The sequence below is a fragment of the Hyaena hyaena genome, unplaced genomic scaffold (genome assembly GCF_003009895.1).
Source record: "Hyaena hyaena isolate Hyena2069 unplaced genomic scaffold, ASM300989v1 scaffold_0, whole genome shotgun sequence".
In the NCBI taxonomy this organism is placed as follows: Eukaryota; Metazoa; Chordata; class Mammalia; order Carnivora; family Hyaenidae; genus Hyaena; species Hyaena hyaena.
The window spans coordinates 12,067,480-12,081,795 of NW_024080632.1; the positions used below are offsets into that span (position 1 = coordinate 12,067,480).

The 14,316-nt window shown below is 45.9% G+C and overlaps 1 protein-coding gene across 3 annotated transcripts in view; it reads left to right on the plus strand.

Annotated features, from left to right (window-relative positions):
• CCDC60 (coiled-coil domain containing 60) overlaps positions 1-13,508 on the plus strand; it is a 165,140-nt gene extending 151,632 nt beyond the window's left edge. For 2 of the 3 annotated variants that reach the window (XM_039246628.1, XM_039246716.1), the window contains 7 exons: positions 96-180; positions 3,493-3,564; positions 6,062-6,124; positions 7,099-7,221; positions 9,064-9,195; positions 11,169-11,358; positions 13,082-13,508. In XM_039246628.1, coding sequence (XP_039102559.1) covers positions 96-180; positions 3,493-3,564; positions 6,062-6,124; positions 7,099-7,221; positions 9,064-9,195; positions 11,169-11,358; positions 13,082-13,183 — 767 coding nt within the window. In that variant the 3' untranslated portion in view covers positions 13,184-13,508. The remainder of the gene's footprint in view (positions 1-95; positions 181-3,492; positions 3,565-6,061; positions 6,125-7,098; positions 7,222-9,063; positions 9,196-11,168; positions 11,359-13,081) is intronic. The other variant, XM_039246807.1, reaches the window with a different exon arrangement.
• Positions 13,509-14,316: the final 808 nt, after the last annotated feature.

Genomic DNA, 14,316 nt, shown 5'->3' on the forward strand with positions numbered 1-14,316 from the left:
CCCCGGTAGACCCCTCTCCAGCTCCCCACACACAGAAGCACAGGGGATATCAGCCCCCCTGGCCTCTAGACAATGACCTCTCGTGTCCCCATCAGATCTGCAGAAGCTTCTGGAGATGGTGCGGGAAGATGCCCGGAGAACAGTTGTGATGGAAAATGGGGGGCACAAAACGGCACCCAGGTACATTCTCTTGCCCCCCTCCCAGGGCAAATACAGGATATCAGAATAATACTGGTGACACTGGCCATGGCAGTTCTGAATCCTTGAGCACTTTCTCTGTGACAAGCCCTGAGCTATGTACTCTGTTCATGTATATCGCTTCCCTGGGTTCTTACAAAAACCCTCTGAGGAAGATACTGTCATCTTTATTTTACGAATGAGGAACTGAGGCTCAGAGAGGCTAAGTAACTTGTTCCAGGTCACCCAGCCAATGAACGGTAAGTTAAGGCACAACTTGAAAGCAGACCTTTCTAATTCCAAAAAGTGTCCTCATAACCACTATGCTACCTTGCTTCCCGGGAGTTGTAAGGTTATTTGTCCCCTCTTTTACTGAATAGTTATGGCCATGTATAGACTAGGTACTAATTATTGCAGGAAGCGTTATAAAAGGAAAGCTTGGCTAAGAGGGTGAATAAGAGTGAAATCTGATCTAGTCTGTGATGGGGGTGGGGATCAGAGAAGTTTCCTCCAAGGAAGACACCGTAAGAGATGTGGATGAGGCACGAAAAAGAGCTACCTGGCCAAAGTCTGGAGAGGGGGGCCGATGAACATTTCAGGCAGCACATGTGCAGACATGGTCAGGAGGGACATTGGCACCTTCAAGGACTGAAATGCAGCCAGAATGGGATGGACAGAGGCACGTCAGTCTGTCTGGGGACCTCAGAGGCCACTTCCAGGATTCTGGTTTCCATCCTAAGAGCAACAAGGATCCTCTGAAGTGTCAAGCCGGTGACCAATGTGATTGGCACATGGCATTGCACTTGAACCTGACGTGTCCTCCTTCTGGCGGGAAGCCTTATCCACGAGACTTCTGACCTCAAAAAGCCTCAGAGAGCAGGCAGGTTAGAGCTGGAGTTCGCTTCCCAAGTACGGATCCTTCTGAGTAAGCAAATGACTTCCTGAAAATAAATGACGCACTGGAAGAGGTCCTTCATCGCTTTCAGCCCACTGGGATGCCGGCTATGACTTATTGGTTATTGTTATTACCATAATTACAGTTCACCGAGCACTTTCACATGCATCACACCCGCCGCTGCTCGCTAATGAAGAATTCATCTGCTGCTGCCTCAACTCGCATCGGGGCTCGGAGGGTGGCACTTGGAGGCATCGAGAGACAATGCCGGCCCTTCAGGCCCTGACCATTGTTCCTGATTTATCAGTGTTGGAGGCAGAAGCTAGTGATGAAGCAGCAGCCCCACAGATGTCCCTGGTCAGGAGAACTCACAGCATGAACACTGGCATCGGAGTCAGACTGACATGCGTCCAAACCCCAGAACAGGTCACTGCAGCCTTTCTCTAAACTTCAGTTTTCTCATCTATAAAATGAGATCGTGTGGCCTCAAAGCACTGGCCTTGGAGCCAAGGAGGCTAGGATCAATCTCCATTCCCACGATTTAATTGCTGTGTGGTGGCAAGCAAGTTGCTTCAACTCTCTGAGCCTGATTCCAATTCTGTAAAATGAGACTCCTTAACAACCTATCTCAAAGAGATGTAGTGAGAATTAAATAGCCTTATCTTTGTAAAGTATTATGATTGTTGTGGAAATAATGTCTATTTCAATGAGAATTGGAGAAATTAGCTGAAAAATGCATTTAAGATATTAGCACCTGCCCAGCATATCGTAAGCATTCAATACGTGATGGCGGTGGTGTTGGTGTTGGTGGCACTTTTATTTAAGACACAGTGTCCCACAGAATCTTCGCAGCACCTTGCTGAGGCAGGTGTATTAACAGCTACCCATTACCAACGTCCCACCGCATGGATGGAGAACGGGCGATGAATGACTTGCGTAAGGCCTTCAAAAGACAAAACCACATGAGAACACAAAACTCATCGTGCGGCCTCTGCATTCACTTTAGTGAGAAAATAACCATGGTTACAAGAGCAAGAACCTGTTGAAACTTCCCAGCCTCAATTCCTCTGGGAGAAAAATCTCCCTAATCTCTCCCCGAGGCAGCAGATATTGGAGGCTTCTCCGTAGAGCTGTAGAGAGACAGTTAAGAAAAGCTGAGGGTTTTCTTTTGTCCTCCTCGCTTTAGAATCTGGATTCCTTTTTCAATTTAGGCCCCACATCTGTTCCCATCAGGGCTGACAGAGAATTCTGGGGTTTTTAAGAACCCCTAAAAGTCAACTGGATCAGCCCCAGCTTCAAAGCCAGACTTAGTCCTGTTTAGGCTGCTATAACGAAAGCGGCACAGGCTGGGTGGCTTATAAACAACAGATATTTATCCCTCACAGTTCTGGAAGCTGGGAAGTCCAAGATCAAGGTTCCGGCAGGGTTGGTGTCTGGGAAAGGCCTTCCCTATAGATGGCAGTCTTCCCCACAGATGGTTGTCTTCTTAATGTAACCTCGCATGGGGGAAGGGAGCTCCCTAGGGTTTCTTTTGTAAGGGCGCTAATCCCAATCAGGAGAGCTCTGACTTCACGTGCTAATTGCTAATTGTTTCCCAAATGCCACCACCTCCTAATACCCTCACCTCGGGGATTAAGATTTCAACAGTTGAGGGGGACACAAACATTCAGGCGATAACATCACCTAGGAAGATGACCTCTTCTTAAAATCTGCTAGAGTATTTTCTTTAAAAAAATTTTTTTTAATGTTTATTTATTTTTGAGAGAGAGACAGACAACAGAAGGATGTAGGGAAGGGCAGAGAGAGATGGAGACACAGAATCCGAAGCAGGCTCCAGGCTCTGAGCTGTCAGCACAGAGTGTGATGCGGGGCTCGAACGCACACACCATGAGATCATGCCCTGAGCTGAAGTCGGATGCCCAACCAACTGAGCCACCCAGGCGCCCCTAGTAGTATTTTCTGAGTGTCTCTGGGGATCAAAATCAGCTGGGATTCTTGTTAAAAGTACAAATTTTTAGTCTTCATCCCAGAACCACTGAATCAGAATCTCCAGAGGAAACTATTTTTTAACAAGCACTCCAAGTGAACATTATTTCACAGCATGATCAGAGAATCCAAGGTTTCAAAATGTGCTCTCTGCACACCGCTGTCAGGTGTGTGTGTGTGTGTGTGTGTGTGTGTGTGTGTGTGTGTGTGGTTTTTAAATGCAGCTTCTGGGCCCCCTCTCCAGGCCTAATGTATCCAAATCTCTGGGAGTATAGCCCAGGAATCTGCATTAGGAGCAATCTCTCCAGGTGATTCCTATGCCCCATAAAGTCTAAGGATCCCTGCTCTCAAAAGAGAATCCTCCCACGGATACTGACTGCCTCTGGGGCACCGTATGTTGAAGGCCTTATTAAGAAACTCATTTTGCTTTGCAGTATCTTGTCAATGATCAGACAAACCAAGAGTGATTCTACCTATAAAGACATGCAGACCACCCACAAATCAAGGTAGGAGACACCCCACAGTTACAGGGACTATTGCAGAGGTTCCCCTTACGAGACCACAGAAGGTGGGGCAGGGAGGGGGGACTTTTTCCTTCTTCATTAGAAATAAGCTTCTTAATTCTTACAGTGTGGGGGGAATGAGTATACAGGTGTTTCTCCCCACGCCCCAAATTGTATACCATGAAGTTAAAAATCTTCCTGTAGTAGAAGGATATGACACAAGAGGGATGTGTCACAGGACTGCCCTTTCCCTCTTTACTTGGGTGACTTGTAATGAGGGAGGGGAGGTCTGTCCCCATTTCATTTACTCATCAATCCCACCATGTGCCAGAAACTGCTAGGTTTTCAGGGATTCAACAGCCTGCAGTCATAGATCTCACTATCTGGACTGGGGCACACTTTTTGTGTGCCATGGACCCTTTGACAGTCTGAGGACTCCTTTCAGAAAAATGCCTTTAAGTGCATACTGTAAATTACAAAAGTTTACAAAGGAATCTGTAGTAATACAGATTATGACATTACAACCAAAATTGGTATATAGTAATCTATGAGTTTCTTCAGCGATGAGTTATATAATACGACTTGGCAGCAGATCTAATAACTACTGTAATTTTGGATTAGTTTTGAGTATAAATGATCTTTCAAAATACCTGCCACAATTGTAACAGATTGTCCAAATACATGCGGTTTCCATTTCTGCTAAGGGCTACTTGAAATAAAGATGTAAGCTTTTTCCATCTGCATTCATGGACTCCTTGAATCCCGCCCTTGGTTGAGAGTCACCAGTCTAATGGGAGAGCCGTGTCTTTACTAAATAATCTCACGGAGTTAGCCATATAATCATGGCTACGGAAAGTGTTCTGGAGGAAGAGTAAGGAGGACTGGGTGAATGTTGAGCACCAGGGGCCTAAAACTGAGTTTGACATTTAAGCTGAGAGCTGAAGAAAAGAAGACTTAGCCAGCTGATGTCTGGGATAGATGGGGATCACGTTCTAAACAAAAGGAATAGCATGTACCAAGGGCCTGAGACAGGGGGAAGCTTAGAGGCCTTGAGCAGAAATCAGTATGGCTGAAACTCAAGGAGGGCCAAGGGAAAGGGGGACAGAGACAGGCAAAAGAGTCCTTTGTTGTTTATTTGTTTGCTTGTTTATCACAGCGAATGCCACTACTTCCCTCACCTCCCACCTCCCCCAATCACATTGTCAGCCCTAGAAAAGAAGACAGCCATCTTCTAGACCATTAGGAGGAAGGTCAAAGCCAACCCACTCTCCCAAAGAAGTCATCTGCAAGGGTTGGGGCAGTTGGTTGGAATCCAAACACAAGGGTTTCTGGGTACTATTCCTGGGGCCTGCATCCCAGCGAGGTGGGCTAAGGGCTCAATCCATCACCTACCAGGGCTAAGATCTCCAGATCCGGTCCCAAGCCTCTGGGGAAAAGCAGCCAAGGTTAGGACCTTTCTTGCAGAGAGGGGTCTGGGAAGTGCCAAGCCTACCTAAAGAAGTTCCAGAGCCAGAAAGGAAGGGTCAGCTGCACATCACAGGGATGAGAAAAACAGGGTTATTCTCTAGAAGCACACAGATAAGTCTTCCAAGCATTTGGGGGAAACAAAGGGAGACAGGGCAAGAGAGAAACACTGATGCTGAAGGACCAAACCACCAAACCACCCAGGAGAAGGCACAGGGAGGGACAGGCATGCACAGTGGGGCTTCACCCCTTCTAGGGACTCTGACCAGGCAAAGTCACAGGAGGGCGTAGCCACTCAAGGAATTCAGTCAGCCCGTACCTGGGAAGGGTTCACTGTCGTGAGAGCTGACTGATCACAGAGGAGGGCCCTGAGGATCCAGAGTCGACATGATTGCCCACAGACTGGCAGGTGGTGGTGCCAGGGTTGGGCTCTGGGGCCAGCTCCGTCTGCCTCCAAAATAAAGCGAAGCGAGTGTCCAGCGCAGGGTCCAGTTTAGAGAAGACAAGAAGCAGTCTGGGTTTAGGAACATCCACTTCATGACTAGAAAGACTAGACCGTCCCTTCCCCGAATCTGCACTTAACCCCCCCGGATTACATGCCAATCGGTGTAGAAAGGAAAATGGAGGGGCCCCAAGTGAACGTGTCCTCCAGAGGGAAAGATCAATTTTGTACCAATGAAACTGGGATCCAGAAAACATGTCATCCTGACAATATGCAGAGACAGAAGGTCAAAGTCAGACTACAAGACCCAGAGCAGGTAGAACTTGCTGTAGACCATGAAATAGAGTTGGAGTTGAGAAAGTGGAGAAGAAACAAGAAGGACCCTCCAGGCAGAGGACATGGGTAGAAGCAAGGGCCAAGAGGTGGGGACAATATACAGAGTTCTACGACTGGTCCTTTAGGCCAGTGGCTCCTATGAGAGCCACCTCCCTTACCCTAATTCTGGAGGCTAGCAGGTGTCAAGGGAGCCCTGAAGACACCCTTTCTGTGAAAAGCAAGCTCAAGGCAACTTGTAATCATGCCTTTGTGTTTCAGCGAAAGATCCAGCAGTACAAGTGGAGAAAGCCACACCCCACTCATCCAGAAGAAGTCTAAAAGGTAAGCCAGGTGGGCAACAGAACAAACTGGCCAAAGGTACTGTGGCAACCACATCCTCAATCTTCCCAGGGGTGTGGAAACAACCCAATACAGACCAGACTCCCTGAAGTCATATACTCTGCTTAAAGACAAGGGATGCCCAGGGAAAGGGCTCATGGCCAGGACGCCAACGCAGACAATGGCAACAAACCCCTCCTTTGTGCCAGGCACTGGGTGAAGCATTCCATATTCATTGTCTTTCTTATTCCTCAAAACCAATCCTATGAGTCAGGAGTGTTATCCCATTCTACAGAGGAGCAAACTGAAACCTGGCCAGGTGAGATGCCTTGCCCAAGGCCACACAGCTAAGAATTAGTGGTGCTGGAGTTTGAACTAGAGTCTCCAAGCTCCAAATTCCACTTTCATCTCACTGTCCTAACATTCACTGGGCTCAGGTGACCGGATGTCTTCCTGTGGACTTATTTAATAAAGCACCACTGAGGGCGCCTGGGTGACTCAGTTAAGCACCCGACTTCTGCTCAGGTCATGATCTCACGGTTCGTGGGTTCGAGCCCCATGTCGGGCTCTGTGCTGACAGCTCAGAGCCGGGAGCCTGTTTCAGATTCTGTATCTCCCTCTCTCTCTGACCCTCCCCTGTTCATGCTATCTCTCTCTCTCTCTCTCTCTCAGAAATAAATAAAAAAACATTTAAAAATTTTTAAATAAAATAAAAAATAAAAAGCCAATTAGGTCAGAAAAGAAAAAAATTAGATTATTAAAAAAAAGTAAAGCACCACTGGCTTTGACATTGTTGGGAATATCTGTCCTTCCTACATCCAGGGGAATGCTGGGAGAAGATCCACGTGAGGGTGGAGAGCCCAGGGGTGGGGTACAGAGAATTTCCGCTGCAGAGCACCTTCGGGCCCAAGGAGTGCAGCTTCATGGGTCTGATCCTTGCGCTCTGTCCCCTAAGCCCTTCTTATCTGTGTCTACAGCCGTACTAACCGCGACATCATCCAGTGCAAGAGTGGCGTGTGTAACACCATGAGGGTGCAGTTTTACAGCGTAGCCCAGGAGGCCGGCTTCTGTCTTCAGGACAAGATGGAAATCCTCATGAAGTAAGGGCACACATATATCCCTTCATCCAAAGGACATTCATCTAGTGCCCACCATATGCCCACTGATGCCAGGTGCTGGGGCTTAGAAGGGAGTAAGGACATATTTCTTACCCTCGGGGAGCTTATAGTCTCCTGGAAAATATGGGCAGAAACAAGTAGCTAAATCTATAAATATATAGGTACAAATTATAATCATTGCTATACAGGAAGAGAACAGGGTGCTATGAGAGAGAGAAACCATGAGGAACTAATTTAGGTCGGGTAATCCAGGAGGACTTCTCTAAGGAGGTGACTTTAGGCTGAGTCTTGACAGATGAGGAGGAACTGGTGATGTACATACATACTTAGCAGCAGGCTAAGTACATACAAAGCCCCAAGTCAGGAAGAGACATGGAAAATTTGCAGAGAAGGAAGAAGTAGGGGTTGAGAACTGCATTAGGTACAGCCATGAATGCCACACTTAAGACTTAGAACTTGATTTTAAGAGCACCAGTGGGCTATTGGAAGCTTTTCTTTCCTACTCTGACAACCCAGTAACTGTCTCCCTTCCCAGCCTACCCCTTGACTGAAGTGACCATCTACCCCCAATGAACTCATCCATTCAATGAAAGTTGCATGGTCACCCTTTGCTCTTTCACCCTTTCAGAACAGAGGGGTTAGCTCGTTAGGGCCACAGTTTCAGAGATGACTTGTTCCCACCTTTTGGGAGCCCCCAGTCTGGTGAAGAATACAGACAGATAAACAATGACCAGACAGGTTGATGAGGGCCAAACTGGGAGTGAACAGGGGGCTGAGGGAACACAGGGGAAGGATGTCTCACCTAGACTGAGACAACAACCAGAAATATCTTCCTGGAGGAAACAACATCTTCTGTTTAATATAAATTGGTGAGATTTCCAGGACACCTGATATGTACCTGCCATGGGTATATATTGTACCCAGGAGCTTTGTATTTATCATTGAGTCCTTACAGCAATACTAAGAAATAGGTGCTGTTATTAGACCCATTTTATAGATGAGAAAAGTGGACTCAGAAATGTCTTGTCAAAGGTCACCCAGTGGTTAAGTAGTAAAGATGGAATCTGAACCCAGAGAGTCACACAGAAAGCAAGAAGGAGGGACAGGAGCTTAAGGGGAAAGCAACACCAAAGTCTCAGAAGCCAGAAGGGGCACAGGGGACCAGGAACTGCCAGTAGTCAGATGTGGCTGGGGCTTAGGTTGCTTTCAAGGTAATCAGAGAGACAGAGGCCAGGTCATAAAAGGTCTTGCTAGCCCAGGTATGGAGGTTGAACTTTGTCTCAAAACTTTGTTCATAAGCCGAAGCATAAAATGCTTTGAGCTGGAAAATGCTGTAGAGACTGAGTAATCCAAAGCCTTAGAGGACAAGTTACTCAGGGAACTTTATTCCAAGTAAAATGAAAAGCCATTGAAAGTCACATACAGTCATATACAGGTGAATGCACTGGTTATATTTATAATGTAAAATCTCCTTAGAGAGCTAGGACATATGCCCCAAACAGTAAGGGAGTGGGGAAGAGAGGAACCAGCCTGAGTTAAACACCATTGTACAGATTAGAAAGCTGTGTAAATACAATCTAAAGTAGGGAAGGAATGAAGGCTGATAAAAGGTGACTGGGTTTAGCAAGAAACAAGCATTTCAGGACCTTGGAGAGAGCCGTGCCATCTTGTGGCCTCAAGCCATGTTGTAAATTGAAGGATGTCTGAGAGGGCTGAGGACTTCATAGAGAAGACGGTGTTTAAGCCAGATCTCAAAGGGCAACTGGGATGGATAAAGAAGAAGGGGGTCTGATCTTCCTCTTTTTCATACATCCTGTGATGCAGGCGCCAAGAAGAGAGAGGTCTCCAGAAGTTCCATTCTTTTGTCTTTGTCTCCAATTTTAAAAAGGATATAGCAAAAATGAGGCATCAAGTCTCCATGATAAAAGGAGATGCAGAAGAAATTGCTGACCACTGGTAAAGATTCTCAGAGCCGGATAAGATGGTCTTTGAGGGGGAGAGGAGGGAAGGGGGAAAAGGCTGTTGTTAGAAAATCACATTTGATCAAGACTACTCTTGGCCATAGACAAGAATCCCTCGATTCCCGAACCACAGATAATCCAACAACTATATTCTCCATATTTATTTTCTGTTTGGTTCAGACTATCAAATAGGGACTAATTTGCCAGCCCCTTGGAAAAGGCAGATGAGACAGAACACCTGAAAATTTCTATAGATTGTGAGGTTTGTGGGGCAATCCCTACATTCCCCAAATAATTTGACCTCTTAAGGATATAAAACCAGGAAGGCATATCCTAGAGACACTGTGCCCCAGCATGGGCTTATAAATACAAGAAAAAACAACATGGATTGAGTGAGTACTAGGTGGCAGACACTAACCTAAGAACTTTTCCTACATTATTTATTTTATTCCCCACAAAAATCCTGAAAGTTACATATTAGTCCCCACTTTGTAAACAAGGAAACCTAAAGATTTAAACCCCTATCTAACCCCAGTCTCTGTGCTCATCTAAGATACAGAATTAGAGTCTGCCATGCACTCTGTCATGGCAGGGTGAGTAAATCAAGATCTAAGAGTAAGATGAGAAAGTCTAAAAACGTACCCAGAATCCCTTCCATGATTTTAATAATGTGGAATGGGAGCTTACAAGCAGACACAAATAAATATATGAATATATACCACAAAATATAAAATACAAAGCAGTACAAGTAGACCAAAGTACACAGCAGATGATCAGTTTCTTCTTCAAATTTTCTCTACAATTGATTCATCTATATGGGGGGGGAGGGGACTTTTTTCTTTTTAAGTTTTTTTTTTTTATGTCTATTTTTGAGAGAGAGAGAGAGAAAGCAGAGTGTGAGCAGGGGCAGGGAGGGGCAGAGAGAAAGGGAGACAGAATCTGAAGCAGGCTCCAGGCTCCATGTGTCAGCACAGAGACTGACGCAGGGCTGGAACTCACGGACTGTGAGATCATGACCTGAGCCAGAGTCAGACGCTTAACCGACTGAGCCATGCAGGCACCCCACCTTTTTTCTTTTTTAAAGAGATGACAGTTCCTGCCTTAAACCCTGGTCATACATGAACCACCTCCAGGTAGGAATCTACCTTGTTCCCACCATCTCAAGAATGGATTACCAAACTACCCTCAGACTCTGCTGCACCATTCAGAAATGTTTTCAAAACCCACTGAAACACACAAAGCTGCGGTCCAAGCTTACTCACTATCAAGGACATAGAAAATATGGGGCACCTGGGAGGCTCAGTCAGTTAAGCGTCCGACTTCAGCTCAGGTCATGACTTCATGGTTTGTGAGTTTGAGCCCCATGTCAGGCTCTGAGAGCCTGGAGCCTGCTTCAGATTCTGTGTTTCCCTCTCTCTGCCCCTCTCTAGCTTGGGCTCTCTCTCTCTCTCTCTCTCTCTCTCTCTGTCAAAATAAATAAACATTTTAGAAAATTAAAAAAAAATACATGCACACTTCCCCTTCCTCCTCCCCCTTCTCCATCTTGTGTGTAAGAGCCCCTTGCATCCTGGTAGGTATCCCACAGATATGTCCATGTCCTCCTGGCTTGATTAGCCCTCAAAAGAGAAGCTTCAAAAATCAGTGCCCCTTCCTTTCTTCTAGCTTTTCACATTGTCTGCTTGATAGAAAAATCATAAATGCTTTTAAGCATTCTCTTAATTTGTCTTTTTAATGAGATGCAAATCATGCTCCAGCTTTTACTACCTCTAAAAATATAAAAGACTTGCCTGATCTGTAGGCTCTTTATGTTTAGGATGGAGGCAGGTCTCCCAGGTAAAGACGACACTGCCCTGGAGATATCACACGAGTGGTAGAAAGAGAAAGTGGGGATGGAAGATCTAAGATACTCAGACCCATCGCCCAGCAGCTTCCTAACTGGCTCTCTCTTGTTGGGATTGGGAATTGAAGGTACTTTGATCTGCTGTCCAAACTCCCCGAGGATCTGAAGAACTTCCTCCCTGCCAAAAAGATCCTGGCGAAACTGCAGAAGTTTGGAGAAAACCTAGACCTCAGGATCCGTCCCCATGTCCTTCTGAAAGTGCTACAAGACCTGAGAATCTGGGAACTGTGCTCTCCGGACATCGCTGTGGCTATCGAGGTAACTACCGTGTTCTTTCCCATCCTCACTATGCCTCCAGTGCCCTCATTCAGTCATCTCTCAACATCCAGGCACCCTTTAAGTGCTGCAGACACAATTAAAAAGACATAAGGTCTCTGCCTTCACAGAGCTCATCATCTAACAGGGGAGGGATTATCACATGACCTTGGTGGTTCAACTCTAGGGGACATTATATGCTACATAAATGGTGCCCCCTGGGGAAACTTGGAGGCTTTAGAGAGACATAAATAAATGGACAAGTGAATAAAATAGAAGCAATCATAAGAAGGAGCACTCTAAATCTGGCCCGTGGACCAGCAGCATAGACCTTACCTGTGTACTTATCAGAAATGCGGAATCTCAGGCTTCAAACCAACAAAAAAACTACATGTAAATGAGATCCCAGGTGATCTGTATGCACAATAAAGGAGCACTGATTTAAGGTAAATGTATAGCAGACCTATCTTAACTAGCGTGAGTGGGGAAGGTGACTTGTAAACTGAAACAGAACTTGACTTGTGGGAGGGACTCCTAGGCAGTCAATGGGTTGGGAAGGAAGCAAGCAAGGAGGTGCAAGGTTATAAGGGTATTGGAGAGGTCAGTCTGTGCAGACTTTTGAAAGTCAAGTTAAGGATTTAGGTCTTTATCTTGAGGATGCAGGGAAGCCACTGAAGGGTTTTAATGATAGTTTTATCATCATTGCCCACTTTAGACATTCCTAGGGCATCAAAAGGTATCAGCAGATAGGAAAAGAAGGAGGGATTCCACCCTAAGATATTAATAAATACAAACAGAGTCACTTCCTTAATTTCACCCAATGGCATACGAACATTTTAACAGGGCTTTCAATGTCTCAAGATAAAGATGAGACTCCAATGGTGGAAATTCTCAGTCCTCTAGGCATTTTCATGCCAGACTGGATCTCTCACAGACTGACCTGGGTGATTATATGTGGGTGAAGGTGAAGAGTCAGGGATGTGGGATGACCCTATGCACAAATCCATAGGGCCAGACTCTACTCCCACATCTTATGAAGCTCCTTCTGGAAGGACCAGTGGGCTAGTCCAAAAGTAACTCAAGGGTAACTCTCCACTCCCCAATTGCCAATTATGGGGTCCACTTGCCTCCTGCCAGCTATCGGGGTATAGAAGAGGCAATCTCTGAGTAGGTAAGATAAAGGGGGTATGGAGGCTCCCCCATTCTCTGAGGTGAGTTTACCACCCTGGCTAGTAAAATTTACCATGCTCCTCTCCCATTAAGAACATCACAGAAAGTGGGGGGTCTCTTAATCCTAGAACCTATGTGAAACTCTAACTCTTAAACCTTTCCTGGAAGCAAGTTATCATTAATTCTCAAAGAGGTCTACAAACGAAAAAAAGTATAAGGACAAATGACTTTTTAAAAAGATATTAAAGTAGGACAGAAAGAAAAATGAAGACCGCTGGGTTTTCCTGCTCTCCTCAAATTTCTCTGGGTCAACAGTGGCAAAAAAAAAAAAAGGGCTTAAAATTAGTCTGCTGAACCAGGAAGCAGGAAAGGAGTTCTTTTCTTGAGAGAACAACCCCTATCATGATGCTCTAGGCATTATGAATATCTGCATGGCTAAAGGCATTCTGGAGCCACCAGCCTCAATCTCACATATTCTAGGATCTTGGAGGTGGAGCAGGAAAGGGAGTCTAGCTTTCAGACCAAATCTGAGGTTGCCACTGTATTTTCCCCACAGTTTGTACGTGAACACATCATCCATATGTCTCAAGAGGATTATATCACTTGGCTGCAGAACCGGATCAACATCTCCATCCGATCCTACAGTCTCCGGACATAGTTGGACCTGGGTCAACCAGCTGTCCCAGTGGAGGAGGGCTAGACTACACTGTATCCCTGCTTCCTATCCGTGTTCTTTCTTCCTGCCTGCCTACTCTCATGGATACCCATTAGAATATATGAGGGTCATCTACAGACTGGCTTCCGGCAACATTCTAGAGGGAGAGACTCCCAGGCGGAAACTCCCCTCAACCTCACACCCCAGCCTCAAACTTTCAGTCTCTGTTCCCAATTGGTCTAGCCTGACTCTACCCACTCCCTTTCCAGATTCCTTTACCTTACTCCTCTTCCTCAAATTCTGGTTAATAAAATGGAGCTGAATGTTTGGTGTCTGGCTGGTAAAGAGTTGGAACTGTGGAATTTGGGTCTGATACGCAGATCCCAATAATGACCAAATATGAGCTTTCCTCATGCAATAAGCCCCCAGTGCTAGGGGAAATTATATTGCCTGATAATATCATTTTTTTAATGTTTATTTATTTTTGAGGGAGAGACAGAGAGCAAGCTCACAAGCGGGGGAGGGGCAGAGAGAGAAAGGGAGACACAGAATCCAAAGCTGGCTCCAGGCTCTGAGCTGACAGCAGCGAGACCAGTGTGGGTCTTGAGCTCCCAGACCGTGAGATCATGACCTGAGCTGAAGTCAGATGCTCAGCCAACTGAGCCATCCAGGTGCCCCTGCGTAATAATATCATTTAAATCTCACAAAAACTTGGTTAAGTAGAGAAGGATAATGTCTCCACTTCCCACCATTGGAGCTACAGTGTATTTCTCAACATTAAGCTGGGAGTATCAGGAGGGGGTGGGTCTCAACTCATACCTGAGATGTCAGGAAAGGCTTTCTAGAGGGTGATTATACCTGTATGATGAGTGGGAGCCAGATAGAGAAAGGTAAGCCAGACAAGGTGGGAGGGAAGAATGTCCCATGTACAGAGAAGAGCCTGTACAATGGCCTAGAGGCAAAAACAAACTTGATGTCATTTGAGAAACTAAAATAACAAGGTCTGGCTAAACTATAAGATCAGGTTGACAGGGTAGGGAAATGGAGAAGGGAAACTGGAGGGAGGTAGAGACACTGGAGATGCTTTCTAGGCCATGTTATGAGGTCAAGACCAACTTACCCGCAATACGGAGCCA